Source organism: Pseudonaja textilis, chromosome 3 (genome assembly GCF_049901715.1).
Source record: "Pseudonaja textilis isolate UNSWEBS1 chromosome 3, rPseTex1.2, whole genome shotgun sequence".
In the NCBI taxonomy this organism is placed as follows: Eukaryota; Metazoa; Chordata; class Lepidosauria; order Squamata; family Elapidae; genus Pseudonaja; species Pseudonaja textilis.
In genome coordinates, this window is record NC_141992.1 from 63,677,864 (window position 1) to 63,694,833 (window position 16,970).

Below are 16,970 nucleotides of genomic sequence, written 5' to 3' on the forward strand. Positions count from 1 at the left end.
ACGTGAAACGGAGTTTGATTCTAGATATTGGCTCATTCATTTTTAAATTACAAAGTGATCGTTCCACAATAATGCTGTACTACATTCAATCTTTTACAGACTCATTTTGGTGTGAATTTGCTTTTGACAGATTTTTTTTTCCAGAAAGCTCTCATAGTGCATAACATAGTTATATTATTTATTGAAAGCCCTAGGCTTTAAAAGAGGGTGCTGGAATTAGTCCCTATCTGGCCCCCACCCTTTCAAAGATATCTTCATATCACTGCCATGTCCCTTGCCAAGTTTGTCAAATGAATATATTTATTTATTTATTTTTTGGGGGGGGAGCCAGTAATTCTTTTGCAAAAAATGTTATCCGTACAAATATGTCCATGTATAGTAAATGCTACATTTAATGACATCCAAACATTATTAAAACATTTTTGTGATTTATTTATTAGATTATATCCTGCCTTTTTTCCTAGAATAAAAAATAATTTATCTGAGTACCTCCATTTACAGGAAGTAAACTAAACATTGTTATCAATGCAGAAAGAGATGACACACTATACGTTAGCTACAGATGGAGATTGTCTGGCAATGCTCGCTATAAGCAAAATATATGAATCCCGGAAGAAAATAAAAAATATCTTGTTTTTCATAATTTCAAAAAAATGTTACATGTTTTTCTACTGCTCATATTTTAATTCTAATGTATTTTAATTCTATTGTGTGTTGAACAAACTAAAGTAAGCCTAAGAAGAAGCACAAGAAAAGTTTACCGTTGAAGAAAATCTTTTCGTCCTGCTAGCAAATTTTTGATATCGCTTGTCAGCCTTACTGTAACTAAATTGAAATAAACCAGGTATAATTAGTCCAAAGCCAAAACTTTCTTCTTTTGATTTTTCCCTGGAGACGCTGTGTTCAAAACTTGAATATGATTCGTGTGCAGTCATTGAAAATTCATATTTGCCTTTGGTCTAAACACAAAGCAAGGGAAAAAAATAACATCTCAAGTGTCATGTTTGAAATGTAGAAAGGAACAAACGAAAAATTGAGAATGAAAAGTAGTCCACAATAGGTTACATGCTGTAATTAGGATCAGAACATTCCGCGGTGAAGATAGATAAACAATGAAACTACAGCAACACATTTTAATAATATATTTAGATACAGGCAAAATCTGCTGAAATTCTACTCCTAACTGAATTTTAATGGATTACTGCACACCAATTTACTCAATGTTATAATTTATTGTTTAAAATAAATATAATTTGTGCATGTATATATACCATATTGTGCTTTTAGTCATTTTAATTTTACATAAATAATTGTCCCCAAGCATAGGTTGTATGTGGCTTAGTGCAATAAGTAATGCAAATATTGTAGCAATATTGTTTGTTCGTAGAAGTTGTTAAAGAAGTTGTTAAAATTAGAAGTAAACCTATTCAAAATCTAGATTAGCTGTATATTTTCACATAGCAGATGTTTACTGAGTCTTAGTTCCACCTGAAACATTGTGAAAATCTGTTCCAGGTGTTTAAGAATTGTGAAGTTTGTTGCCCTATCTATATTCTATTCAAAATATTTTACCTGATCCTAATTCCCTATAGGAAGGATATACAGAAGGGCATGCTTAGTTCCAACAAAGCATCTATAAGGTGGCCTTCCGGGTGATAGTTAGATTGACAGATAATATTTGGAAAGGCTCAAATCATTTGAAATCCAACTAAAACAACTAAATGTAAAACAAAATATAGAAGTGAGCAATAGACCATATCAAATATATATAGTAAATCAATATATAGTAAATCAATCTCAGGAATTAGTATTAAAATAATTTAAATAAATCAATGATTTAAAATTTCATTGAATCTTAGTGAAGATTATTGAATCTTTTTAAAATAATGTAAGAATTCTTACTCACCTGAGCCAAATAACTTTCTACATTGTATGGTTTTCTAAAACCAACAGTACCAATATGTTGTGGCCGACATGCTCCTGCATAATATTTATAGTCAAGAACCACTCCTTCTAAATTATTTGTGAAAGCATTAAAGCTGAGAATAAAAAATACAGGTGGAGTCAATAGATTTGCACATTAGTTATAGAGAAAGTGCATTTTTACTTCTGCAGTTAGGACCTAGTAACCTAGCATTAGATTCTAACTAATGTGGATCCTGCCATAGCGCAGGAATAACACTAGGAAGAACTCATTCTTTGATACAGAAAACTGAAACACGGTATATTGCTTTATGTTCTCAATATCTTCATTTAATAAAACAACCTTTCAATTTAAAGTAAAAATAAACATTAATATGAACCAAAACAAAAAGAAAGGAAATACATTAGGGGGAAAAATTCCCAAACTAAACAAGAAAAAATATGGGAAGCAGCTAAAATACTCTGCAAAACCCTCTGTGGTGCAGACCAGAGTATCACCCTTAGGAGTGAGAAGTGATTAAACATATAATCAGTTCAGTAAACATAAAATGAGCAAAACAATATATTTTATGTATTTTTTATATCTTTAAAATATTGCAATATTTTATCACTTGGTGAAATATGTATAAAACATGCATAACTTTAATACATTTCAAAAGAGATTGTGATAATGGAATAATTTTATGAATGATCCATGGAAAGTTGGTATGCAATGGTTATGGAGTCGTATGTCATCAATATTTCTTGGCTTCAATCTTCTCTAACCCAATCCAATGAATCAGTTATTAAATTTGGGGTTAATTCTGCACTTACCCACTTGACAGCATCTGTATCCCCCAAAATTGCTCCAAAACCTGATTGCACTTCTGATATACCTTCTTACAATCAGCTTCATCTGATTGATCTCCACAGTCATCATCTCCATTGCAAAGCAGCCTACGATTGATGCATCGGCCTGAAACACAGAACAAAACTTGTTTATCATTCATTGGATGGACTTTGCAAATTAACAAATGCAATTGTTTTAGTGCCATTGAAAACTCTGGTTTATCCTCCCCATGCTTAATGGACTAAGTGTTCTTTAGGGAGGCACACATTTTTTCAGAATCATTTTTATGGTTAGAAGCAGATTATGTTGCATTAAAAAAGACCAGCTGGAACTTGCCCACAACATGGATTATATCTACTCATAAAATATTTCTATGGTCTTTTTAGAATTGCCAACAGAAAGGAAGGAGGGAAAGGGGTTTGAAAGTGTAGTGCGGCAGCTTGGAAATGGAAAGTGCATTCCATAAATAGTTTTCAAAGATAGTAAAATGAAGCTTCTGCCACACAAAATTCTAACTGGAGAACCAGATTGATGACTCTTGGCTATGGATGCGACTCATTGGAGAATAGGAATTATGATACACGCAGGGGGTGGAGGAAAACCAGGGTCAAGGGTGACAATGAATTATGTGTCTCAGAGTTGGCTACACCCAAGCAGTGCCAGACATGTTAACTCCCAATAAATCCTTTTGAAGTTTTGGAAGTTTGGCTCAATAAATCCTTTTGAAGTTTTGGAAGTTTGGCTCAAGACTGATAATTTAATTGGGGTAACTGCTGGAATCCTGACAGACTTCATATTTAACAGAATCTACATTTAATGGACAAGATTTGCTGTACCTATAAGAAGAGTGTAGTTGCCTAATGTTGATGGAGCTTCTCGGTCATTGCCTAGTGTGCTGCTTGCCTTTGAAAGCCCCTTAGTTTGTTCTGGCTCTCATCTTCACAGGTGCTGGTTCAGATAATCCACATGAGCTCACTGTTCTGGCCTTGGCGCATCAGTATACCATATCTCCAGTTGGCAGAATCGTTTGGGCCCCATCTTGCTCCTTAACTACAGTCATTTTTTTTACATATTCATGTGTTTGCAGGCTCGAAAAATACTATTCAGCTTTTAACACTGCCCAGAGTTGCTGTTTGTGAGATGGAAATTGGTTTCATAAATAAATAATCATAAATAACAAACATTTGCTTTTTAATGGACCCACTTTCACCAAATAATCCATTAAATTGAGTGTTTACTGATACATAAGAATCTGCATTGGCAGCATTCAATCCTCTAGCCAAAAGCTGTTTTGAATACTGCCATTTTTATTTGAAAAGATGTTTCCATATTTCTGTGTTGCAAAAAATAGGAGGGCAATTGACATCTGGGAATTTTTATCATAATGGACTAGCCTAATCTCAAATCCTTTGCTTCTGCTTTTGCCAGAGCTAACCCTTCTATTATCTTCCTCCTTATCATCTCTACTCTGAGCAAAAGTGCCTCCAGTTCTGGAGCTAAAATACAGTCACCAAGAATGAGCAGAACTAAAGATAGCCAAAGTTGATAGCTCTTATAACTTGGTCCCTGGAGGATCAGAGCCCACAGATTAACTATGTAATGTGTTGAAGAAACACATTGTGGTTTTTCATCTGTCCTGAATTATGATTATGCTGGTATGATGTATGACACTATGTTTCAATATTACAACTGAAAAGGGCCACTGTTTAAAAGATGCTTAAATCTGAAGTGTCTATGTCTAACTTCTACATCTATAGAAATGTAGTCCATTTGACTGCTTTTGGTCCATTTGCTAGTATATTTTTAAATCACAAAAATACGATTGACTTTCTATTGCCAAACCCGATAGAAGAAAATGTTTTCTTCATATCTCTGAACATTAGCAATAACTACAGTAACTAATGCATTCAGTCCCCAATGTTTATATGAAAACTGTTTTGAAATTACAGACTTCCTGGTTGAAACTTCTGGCCTACCTTTTACAGTAGAAGGTTCCCCCCTTTACTTATCTATTTTTAGAACACTTTGCCTGATGATGAGCCTGAATAACTCAAGCATTTTCATGGTATTCGGTAACATATGTATGGGGACTAATAAATATATTACCTAATTGTGGATTTTGGAGAAACCATCTTTGTAAATATTTTATTTATTTATCAAATTTAGCACTGCTCATCTCACTAAGTGACTCTAGGCAGTTTACAGATAAAAATAATACAACCATATAAAAAGACACAATTAGAATTAAAGCAAGATGAAAAACTAGTACTGTACAAACAAAAATAAAAAATACACTAAAAGGCAGAGGAAGCACCTCAAGTTACCAACCACTGCCAAGCTTCCATGGTATTCTTTGATTCATCCTCACATGAGTTAGCAGAGCCAAGTCTTCCAGCTCTTCTTGATAAGTAGTTCTTAATTCTGAAAACTTTCTTTCTGACATTCATTTTACAATTTTGCACTTCAACATCTGCTGTATGTGTTCCTTTTCCATGTTTGTAGATCTTTCAAGCCAATCTGATTTAGCCCTACATAATCCATATCTCTGCTTCATTATATTCCTTGGGGCTTGAGCCATTTAAGTAGATCATGTGACAAACTTATGTACACCTCGTAATCTCCACACAGACCTTAACAATTTAACGTTTCATGCATTCTTTCACCAATCACAGCAAATTCCAGACCGAAGCATTTTTGGTAAACTCTAAAAAAAGTTGCTATTGCTGCACTATTGAGGAAAAGCAGAATGTTAAATTTTTAAGTGACAAAGCCAGAGAAAGCTCAACAGTAATGCTTTATAAACCCACCCTGTCGTTTTGCAGTGGAGGTTGATGACACAAGGTGGTTCAGAGAAAATTAACATGCAAGTAATGCTGATGATTGTACTTAAAGTCTTTCTTGAAAAAAAAGTTTTCATTTTGCTTCTAATTAGCAGTATATAGCCAGTCAGCAATCACTTGGGAAGGCAGTTTTCTGCTTTTTCTTGCTGCATTTTATAATCCATCTGATCAGAAATTAAGCCTTCAAAATTCTGTCATGTAGGCTGTTTGAAAATGTTAATGTACAATCAAATTTGATTTAATTTAACTCAAAATGTTCATCAGGGATGTGACAGAAATTATGTGATCCTTTTTCTCATTTAGTTGTGCCTTTTCAAAAGAACATGCGAGGGGAATTAATAACAGGCATACTTCTTTACAAAATAATTGAATAGCTTAGATAACAAATATGGTTCCATAAATACGGCCTCTCTCTGGCTATTTATGTATTGGTTCTGCCTGCTTGTGTGATCCATTCTTGTTACAGATTTTGTTGTGATGTTTTTATACAACATCCGTCAAGCTAACAAGGTCAACATTTGTTTGTGACATACAAGGTAATTAAAAAAACCCTTCAGCCTCCATATTCCATTCAATCTATTTGAGGGAAATCTAACTCAACAGATATGCAGTTAACCACTAGTTTTTAATTAAGGAATGCTACCCTCCCCCCAATTCTCTTACCTGTGGCACAGAGAAAGCCTTCACACCGAGGAGTACTACACGGTCTGTTTATAACACAGTCTTCACTTTCATTGTCAGTGTAATCACACGGGTCACCGCCGAACTGAGAAGGCTGTTCCACATGGGCAAATCTGTACTGTGGTAGAATAGATATTATGAATTCCAGCCCTCCTAAATTAAAAGCCAAGTATCACAGATGGGTGTAGATCTTTGCTAGTTGGAACATCAACATGTACACTGGAAATGTAAAGGCGCTCTCTCTTTTCACTCTCGTATACGAGATGTAATTTGATTGCAGATTTCTGAATGTAACACAGAATGATTACTAATAATTCTGAATGAATATAAAATTACTTGTCTACACATATAAAGTGAAGGTTATTTTGAGAACAAGTGCATCTTAGATGGGAATGGAATCCTTGATTACTTAATCCTAAGAAGATTTCAGAATGAATTAAAAATCCAATGTATTTTTGGTCTATTCATGATTGTGGAAATGCTGGTGTTTAATGTCTGTGTCTCTATGTGTGTGAGAGAAAATTTAGCTTTCAACTTCTGTGCCTCAGTTCATAGCTAGCTAAATATAAGATATATCAAGAATTTTACTCTGCTAAGATGTCTTTAAGTATAATAGATGGTTGTCTAGGAAAGAACCCTTGAATTTTGAATAACAGCAAGACAGTACTACATGTTTCTTACATACTTTAGGTGCATAATCTACTCCAAAAGTAAGAAATGAAAAAAAAATCAGAAAACAAGAGGAATATATTGTGCAAATACAAGAATTTGCTTTCATCATATACCAGCATTTTCGATAGCATTGTCTCGTAACAAAGTGATGAAAAGCCAGTTATACTTGGCTTCTAGATACAAAAATTCTATGATCAGCAGTTAAGATTTCTTAGAGAGCTGGTCTGATAATAACAGCAGGATGGAGAGCTCATCTATTTAAGTGGCATGCTAACAAGACCAGTTGTTGCAAGCACTTTCACAATTCTCTTTTTCTCCATGGTCTAACAAGGAATATACAGAGTACAACTTTCAGGACAGCCTATTTGGCTGAATGACTCCAGATACTCCTTCTTTATGCTAGTTTGCAGCAATTGTTTGAGCAACTTGATTTAATGGTGTAGACCTCCTCTCTTCTTATTGAATGACAGATAATAGATAATCAGAGTTGGAAGGGACCTTGTAGGTCATCTAGTCCAACCCCTCACCCAAGCGGAGACCCTACACCATTTCTGACAAATGGCGGTCCAATCTCTTCTTGAAAATCTCAAGTGATGGCACTCCCACAACTTCTGAGGGCAACTTCTGTTCCATTGATTGATTGTTCTCACTGTCAGAAAGTTTCTCCTTATTTCCAGGTTAAATCTCTCCTTGTTCAGTTTCCATCCATTATTCCTTGTCTGGCCTACAGGTGCTTTAGAAAATAGCTTGACCCCTTCCTCCCTGTGGCAGCCCCTCAAATATTGGAAGACTGCTATCATGTCTCCCCCGATCCTTCTCTTTACTAGACTAGCCAAACCCAGTTCCTGCAACTGTTCATTGTATGTTTTAGCCTCCAGTCCCCTAATCATCCTGGTTGCTCTTCTCTGTACTTTTTCTAGAGTCTCAACATTCCTTTTCTAGTGTGGTGACCAAAATTGGATGCAGTACTCTAGGTGTGGTCTTACTAAGGCTTTATAGAGTGGTATTAGTACCTCACTTGATCTCGATTGTATCCCTCTGTTAATGCAATTTAGGATTGCATTAGCTTTTTTGGCAGCAGCTGCACACTGCTGGCTCATATTTAGCTGGTTGTCTACTAAGACTCCAAGATCCCTCTCACAGTTACTGCTATTGAGCCTGGTTTCACCCAGTCTATATGTGTACTCTTGGTTTTTCTTGCCTAAGTGTAGGACTTTACTTTTCCCTATACTGAATTTCATTTTATTAGATATGGCCCAGTGTTCTAGTCTGTCAAGATCCATCTGGATCTTGAGCCTATCTTCTTGGGTGTTAGCTATTCCTGCCAGTTTAGTACCATCTGCAAATTTGGTAAGTTCCCCTTCTATTGCCTCATCTAAGTTGTTAATGAAGATATTGAAGAGTACTGGGCCTAAGACGGAACATCTGCCTTTCATCTCAAGCTTTGCTCTTTTTGATGATACTACAGGGAGTCCTCCCTTATTGATCACAATTGGGACAGACAACTTGGTTGCTAAGAGACATGATTGTTAAGTAAAACATCATGTGACCACACTGGACTCATAATGCCAGTTCTGCTGTGCTTATTAAGCAAATCATTATGCGTCATTAAGTGCGAGATCACATGACTGCAATTTGTGACTTCCTTCTGGCACATCCTGAATTGCTTTTGGTGAGATCATCAGTTACAGTATATAAATCTGATAAATAAATCAAATTGGATTTTTTTTTTTTACTTTCACATCTGCTATGAATTTAGCCTTACACCGATCCACCTCGTTGACAGAGTGACTATAATACGTGAATGTAATCAATTATTTGCACTGACACCTTCACTGTAATTCCTTCACTATAATTCCATGGAGGATATCTGGAAGAATGGAGAAAACCTTTTTTTTTTTTTAATGTTAAATCCCATATTTCTAGCCCCTTGCTAAACAGCTTCTGAAAAGGTACTGGAAACTGTGTAGCCTTTAAATGCAAATGCTTGCAAATAATAGATCCATCTCAGTTACTTGTTCAGTATTAGCTTTGCTTTCCTCAGCGTGCTCTATTTTTCTGTGGTTATTCTTGTAACAAAGAGGAGGAATCAAATCTAGTGGCCCTAAAGAGTTGAGCTGCTATTCCAATTGCAGGAATAATGATGATAAGTAATGATATGTAAGCTTTGGCTTTGAGCAAAGCCGAGGAAAGGGTATTGTAAAAATGATTGTCTTAGTGTGGTGGCAGGACAAGATTATCCCGCACTTTTGAAGATAATGGGAATTTTGCCACTAACGTTGTAACAATCAAAAGCCTTCGTCGGAAGGCACTTGTGAGGTGCGGGGGGAGGGGACCCTCAATGATGAAAAATGAGCAGCTGCATGTCATCATCTCTTAGTCAAAAACTGGAAATTGAGGTCACTTAACACAAATGGGATCTACATCAGGAGTGCTTAGCGTAAGTGAAGGAGATACAATGGCTCTCCAACCTCATTCCGGATAAGGCAGGAAGGCAGTACAGCAAACGTAGCCTGAAGAATTCAAACAGGACCATAAATCAGTGCTCCTTAAGACTTCTGTCCCATTTACAAATTGTTACTTTTGCTTTTTAAAGCAGTTTGCTTTAAAGCTGAGAGTGCGGTTACTCTGCATGTTTAAGAGAGCAAGGGAGGCTAATAAAGTTTTGCAATTTACTGTGATGGTATTCAGATGGAATGCCAAAGAATTATTTTACTATTAAAATAACAATGTTTATGCTGTATCATGTCTGTGGCAAGGAAGTCTGTAATACCAATGGTTTGAGAAGGTGTGTTTATACGGAAATGTCTGAAGTTTCTTATGTTTAGGAGACAAAACTGGCAAAATGCTTGAAGACTAACTTTCTGAAGGAAGGAAAAGTTCTCAAATATATGAAAATTAGACTATCAAAAATTTTGAGATATTGGAATTTTTTTGTTAGAAAAGCAAAAATCTCTTAAAAGGGATGACACATACAGATGCTAAACAGCCCAAAGGTTACAGAGCTGCTTTGAGGATGTTACAGAGAAAGCAAGGAACTGAGAAAGAATAATCCTGAAGAATAGATGTGACAGGTTTAGTGAATTTATCAAAAGGAACCAAGGTTCCTATTTCTGGACAAAATTTGTTTTAACTTTATTTTATTTCTTTTAAGAAGAAGGATATTACAATAAATAGAGTACCTAGATTGTATATAGGTACTCCATGACTTACAAACATACATCTAGTCACTATTCTAAGTTACAATAGCACTGAAAAAACTTTTTTCACTCTTATGCCCATTTCAGCATTTCCATGGTCATGTGATCAAAATTTGGAGACTTGGCAACTAGCATGGATTTATGATACTTGCAGTGGCCCAGGTCCTATGATCACAATTTGGGATCTTCTGACAATGGGCAAACTAGATTCACTTAACAGCCATGTTACTAACTTACAGCACTGCAGTGATATACTTAACAACTGTGGAAAGAAAGATTGTAAAATGGGGCATAATGACTGCCTTTCTTAGCAATGGAAATTTTGGGTTCTGTGGAGGTAATTCCCCATTAGGAGAATGAGTGCATACAGGGAGACATATTTGAGAGTAGTGTTGGAATAATACACACAGAGCACACAGATACACTGTACAGTAAATGTAGGTTTTTACTTCCAGAAAGGTTTAAGCAAAGTCCAAAATAGGCAGTCCAAAGTCATTCACAGGTTAAATCAGTTTTCAATCCAGGGATAATCCAAATATCAAAGTCCAGTGTCAAAAACAGTTCAGTATCAGACTTACATTAAATCCAGTAATATCAGTCAATTAGAAGAAATGGAGCAACGGCAATACTTTCCAACAGAAGGAAACAGAGATACACTCAGACACGTTTCTCTTCTGAGACTAAGACTAAACAACCCAGGTTTCTGGCTCCATCTTATAGCTGTTTGAAAAACCACACCCAATTGCAGTTTTTGCAATCTCTTAAAGACATAGTACTAAAATGTTTATCCTGGTTTATATATTTCTAACCCAAATAGCTGTTAGGTGACTCATATTCCTAACAGGTTCAATTATGGTCATGAGCCAAGGATTGCTTGTATTTTGTTGCTGGGAAGCATCTGCCCAGGGTGTTGGTCAACTGAATGAAAAAGGATGAAGAAATGGGATGCTAAAAGCAGAGGTGTTGGTGGGTGAGATGAAAAGGAAGTCCTATGGACATAACAGTTTTATAGTGCCAAGCTCCACACTTTGGTATACTGGAACTAACTGTGTATTAAACAGTTAATTCATTTTAGACTCCAAAGCAGACTTACTCTTTTTTTCTGGCAAGCATCACAAGCAGTCCATGATGACCAACTGGAAAGAAGACAGTCAATAGGCTGCACCACCTGGCTTGAAGAACGACGCCATCTGCCTTTGGTCACATTGATGTCAGCTCTATTGAGTTGAAGAGAATCATCCTGTTTGCCACTACATCAATTGGGAGAAAGCATATATAAAATATGTCCATTTATATACTTCACGTTCTTCCCATCATTCAAGGCCAAGCAGTTTGAAGTACCTTCCAATGATAGGGATATATATATATATATATATATATATATATATATATATATATATAAATATATATATATATATATATATATATATATATTTGCAATTCTCCCTGCAATGAAGGTCAAGCTGCACAACCACACTGAGTACAACAAATGCTGTGTATCACAGCTCCACCCCATGAATGCCAATTATGCTTGCTGATATGATGGAGAAGAATTGACCGACAATGGGTTGTCAATTAGATTTCCATTTCTGTGGTCACTTATTACTATACTCAAGCTGTTACACCAGAAGTGAAGATGTGTGAACTATTGGACAAAGTGCCATTTGTATGCAACAAAAAAGTAAATGAAACTCAAACAAGAACAACAAGAACTACAAAAGGAAAATTAGATAAAACCAGTCTCAATATTTTCTGTTTATTGCTTTAAATTCATAATCAGCCACTGGCCAAACAATTGTAACATCACTTAAGCATAGCTCAACTGGGGTTTATTAACTGTTTAACCCATCCCCTGCATGTTACACATAGTAGGAACTTTTCCTGAATATGCAATATAGAGATGCAGAATTGCTGGCTCAAAACCCAGTTCCACATATGTGGAAGAATACAGAGATGGCCTTGAAGAAATTATGCAGTAGTTGTTCACCTTAGACCTAGAAGGAAGAAGGGGACGATGAAGAAAGTAAAGATTACCTTGATTTTCTTGGTAATAAAAGAGGGGAGAGGGAATATCATTGAGGATTCTGTTATTGTAACCTGCCTTGAACAGGTAATAGCATCATTTTCTGAAGGTACAGAAAAACTTTATCACCACAAAATGGATATAGGTTTTTCAAACAGAGCCACAGGCTCTTGAAAATATAAGCAACATTTTTCCCCGCAAGAACTCAGACAATATAGAGTTCTCTTTATTTTCTATAGAACAACCCTGTGAAATAGGTTGGGCTGGGAGAGTGACTAGCATCTAACAAGCTTTTGTGGCCCAAAGTCAAAGTAAATTTAGGTTTTGCTAATCCTGGTCCAACACCTTGATTGTAATATTGATCATCGTGATCATCTTCCTGCCTTGATACTATTCTTATCCTTTTGACTAATTTTTACCTATACACAGAGAAAACTGTTCATTCAGAATAGAAGGACAATGAAGCAAGGATTTCTTTTGGAACAGAAACAAAATTAGGATCCTGGATTAAAGTGATGAACCTGTTTTGTAGCTCAGTAAGATTTGATGGTTAAGAAAACTAGAACTTTGCCCGATTCTGCTCTTGGTCTTTTTTATAGTATGGGCTCCCTGATGCACTCTAAATTTAGTTGTTTTCTTGCAGATGTTACATTACCAAACTAGGTAATATCATCAGTACTAGGAGGAAGGGGCTTGGCTTTGTCAGAGTTAGTGGGAGTGTTCTTGGTGGTTCCTTGATTAGGCTGTTTACTATTGGCTTGTTGGTTTGCATTAGCAGTTCCTTGATTGGCATATTGTTTATTTCTTGATTAGAAGTAGTGTTAATCTTGTTAATTTCTGCTCATCTGGGTGTTGATTGCTGGTGAAGAAATGTTTTAGTCTTTTTTTTCCTTTTGGTTTTTTTATTGTCTTTGAGTAGTATATAGATGTTGTTTATGTAAAGCACCAGGAATTCAGGATATCAGGCAGGTCAAATGTATATGTATATAAATGTATATCACACAACCCACAACTCAGCTTTAACCTTCAACCACAACCCTACCTCAACCAATCCACCATCACCCAAGACTAGGCACACACGCCCCTAACTACATCAATTCTAACAACTGCTGGCCTTAAATGCAAGCTACTCAATGCAAGAAGCCTTGTGAATAAAATACCTGAATTTGTCCTCTGACTGAATACGGCTAAATTCAACATCATATTTGTCTGTGAAACATGGCTCAATGCATCTCTCCCTGACTCCATCACCACAGTAAGAGACTATCATGTTTACCGATCAGATTGTGAATTCGTAGAGGAGGTGGCATTGCTATCTTCTATAAAAAGTCCCTACATCTAAAAAACCTCCAATACCCAGGAGCTTGCTCTTCTTGAGACCATCATCTGTGAACTGTCCTTAAATATCACATTTTGGTTCTTACTATGTTACAGAGCCCCTGATTATGACATCGAACATGTAAACAAGCTAAATTCACTACTAACATGGGCAGCATCCTGCCCACACACTTTTATCTTTCTTGGTGACTTCAATCTACCTCATATTAACTGGATCCTTAACAAATGTGCAGCTGAACCCACATATGCAACCTTCTACAATGCTGTTACAAATCTGGGCCTGGAACAACTAGTAACCAACAATACTAGACTTAACAACTGCCTCAATCTCATCTTCTGCAATAGTTTGAATATAATTTACAGAATACAAACTAAAGAACCCTTTTCCAGCAGTGACCACAATATGATTGACTTTTGTCTCAACATATGCCCACACAAAAACCATCACAATGATGTAATCTCCAATTATAACTTCAAAAAAGGCAACTATGATCTTATAGACGATGATCTCTCATCCCTTGATTGACAATCTCTATTCACTGGATGCAATACTGTTGAAGACCATTACAACATATTTTTATTTGAAGTCAAAACAGTCATCAAACTATATGTACCAACAACAACTCCCAAAACAAACAAACAAAAAACAGATTACCCATAAAAATAAGGAAACTTCAATCCAAAAATAGATCACTCTGGCGGAAAAACAAATCTGGTCACATTGCCAATTTCAAAAGCCGATACAAAAATGTATGCCACCAGATAAAGACTGAATGCACCAATTATCACATTAAACAAGAGGAAAACCTTCTATGCACCAATTCCACCCAGCTTTTTACAATTTTGTAAACAAGAAACTAAAAGACTCAAGGTCCATTCCACCCCTGATAGGACCTAATGGTAAAGACTGCAACGATAACACCATTAAAGCCAACATCTTTGGCTCAGTATTTGTAAACAGCAATGGATCATGCCCAGTATTTCCTAGCTGAACCACAGAAAACTACAATGATCTAATACATATCGATTTTACAGAAGACAATGTTGAAAAAGCACTACGCAATCTAAAACCATCTCTATCTATTGGACCGGACAGAATATGTCCCTACTTCTTAAAAACGTATCCACTGCCATAGCTGAACCTCTAAGCATAATCTTTGAAAAATCTTTCAGGACCAGCTCCTTGCCTAACCTATGGTCACAAGCCATCCCCATCTTCAAAAAGGGAGACCCCAGCCTAGTTGAAAATTACAGACCAATCTCCTTATGCTGCATCGCCTGTAAAGTCATGGAATCAATTGTTAACCAATCCATTATCCTCCACTTAGAGACAAACAACCTACTCTCCAATAAACAATTTGGTTTCAGAAAAAAACTATCCTGTAATCTGCAACTCTTACACTGCAAAAACATATGGACTACAGACCTCTATCAGGGCAAAACAATAGATGCAATCTACATAGATTTCTGTAAAGCCTTTGATTCAGTGGTACACGAAAAACTACTCCTAAAACTAAAATCTTACGGTATCTCTGGACAACTGCATAACTGGATAGAAGCATTCCTGTCAAACAGACAACAAATGGTCAAAATTGGGAGTGTCCTATCAAATTCTGTACCTGTCAATAGTGGTGTCCCCCAGGGCAGTGTCCTAGGACCAACTCTTTGCATATTCTACATAAATGACCTCTGTGATCATATCAAGAGCAACTGCGTTCTCTTTGCTGATGATGTAAAGCTATTCAACACCACAATACTGCTACCCTTCAAAAAGACTTTGACTATGTATCAGAATGGTCAAACAAATGGCAACTTCAAATCTCAACAAATAAATGCTCTGTCTACATATTGGCAAAAAAAATCAGAAAATAAAATACAAGCTGAATAGTCAAGACCTTGTTGATGATCCAAACTCTGTCAAGGATCTTGGAGTACTCATCTCAAATGACCTAAGTGCTAGCGCCCACTGTAACTACATAGTCAAAAAGGCATTAAGAGTTGTTAACCTAATCCTACGTAGCTTTTCTCTGGTAATATCACACTATTAACTAGAGCATACAAAACATTTGCTAGACCAATACTCAAATACAGCTAATCAGTCTGGAACCCACATTACGTATCTGATATTAATACAGTTGAGAAAGTCCAGAAATATTTCACAAGAAGAGTTCTCCACTCCTCTACTCGTTGTAGAATACCTAATGCCACCAGATTCGAAATTCTAGACCTAGAAAACCTTGTATTACGCCGTCTTCGGTCTGATCTAAGTATGGTATATAAAATCATACATTGCAATGTCCTACCTATCAATGAATACTTCAGCTTCAACTATAACAACACACGAGCAAACAATAGATACAAACTCAAGGTTAATCGCACCAAACTTGATTGCAGGAAATACGACTTCAGCAACAGAGTGGTCAATGTCTGGAATACTCTACCTGACTCTGTGGTTTCTTCCCCAAATGCCCAAAACTTTAACCTTAGACTGTCTACTATTGACCTCACCCCTTTCCTAAGAGGTCTGTAGGGGACGTGCATAAGTGCACCAACGTGCCTACCATCCCTGTCCTATTGTTTGTTTTATTTTTCTTATATGTACCCATTTCATGTATTCATAACTATGTATATACTTATACCTATTATCTTGTAAGCACTTGACAAATCAAATCAAATAAATAAAAATAAATAAATAAAATATGAAGATTTATTGTAAGCTTAAAATCTCTACAAGAACCTGAACTACTAATGGTCAAGGGAAATTAGCGGGAATTAAGAACAGAAAGAATTCAAAGTGGGTTGAACTTGTGAAGAGATTCATGACTGATGCTGCATTTGATCTCTCCCTTGGGCTCATCCTGGTTCTCTCCTACAGTTTATTTCTATGTGCCTGTTGATGGCCAACTTGTCTGAGTGCCAGATCTCTAGAAATTCTCTGGCATTTTTGGACTTGACTAGGATGGTCTAGGATGCTCAGTTTACCAGTTGAAAGAATGGTTGAGCCTGGCCCTGTGTTATGAAATTAAGGAATTTGTCTTCTGACTTCTACTTGGTGTTTATGGTGTTTGGTTGGTGTTTTCTAACATCTATGCCCAATTCTTGTCTCGCATTCCCTTTTTAAGTATTGCTGCAGGCTTTTTCTAAGCAAGTACTAGGATCTTTTTTGATTTGGAAGAACTTGGCGGAAAATTGTTCATGTATCAAAGAAAAATAGTTGTGCTAAGCATACTAGAAACTCAACACCATTATTTTCATTGCCATTTTAACTACAAAAAAAGAGGATGTCACAAAAGATTAGCATTTTCCCCCTATAAAATATTAATAGTGTGAGCTGGGCTGAGAGATGGCACTCAAATGTACCTAAAAAGCATATCTGACTTATGGGTTGGCCATTCCTGTTCTTGAGGATTTATGGTGAATTGTGAGGAAATGTCACAAGTTTTTTTTTTTTTTGCTTGGACTCT

General features: G+C 36.2%; 1 protein-coding gene across 1 annotated transcript in view; it reads right to left on the minus strand.

Annotated features, from left to right (window-relative positions):
* Positions 1-16,970, minus strand: part of C8B (complement C8 beta chain) — a 44,165-nt gene that overhangs the window by 25,722 nt on the left and 1,473 nt on the right. The window contains exons 2-6 of the mRNA XM_026707277.2: positions 11,239-11,395; positions 6,256-6,391; positions 2,737-2,878; positions 1,907-2,039; positions 762-959 (exon numbers count right to left, since the gene is read on the minus strand). Coding sequence (XP_026563062.1) covers positions 762-959; positions 1,907-2,039; positions 2,737-2,878; positions 6,256-6,391; positions 11,239-11,395 — 766 coding nt within the window. The remainder of the gene's footprint in view (positions 1-761; positions 960-1,906; positions 2,040-2,736; positions 2,879-6,255; positions 6,392-11,238; positions 11,396-16,970) is intronic.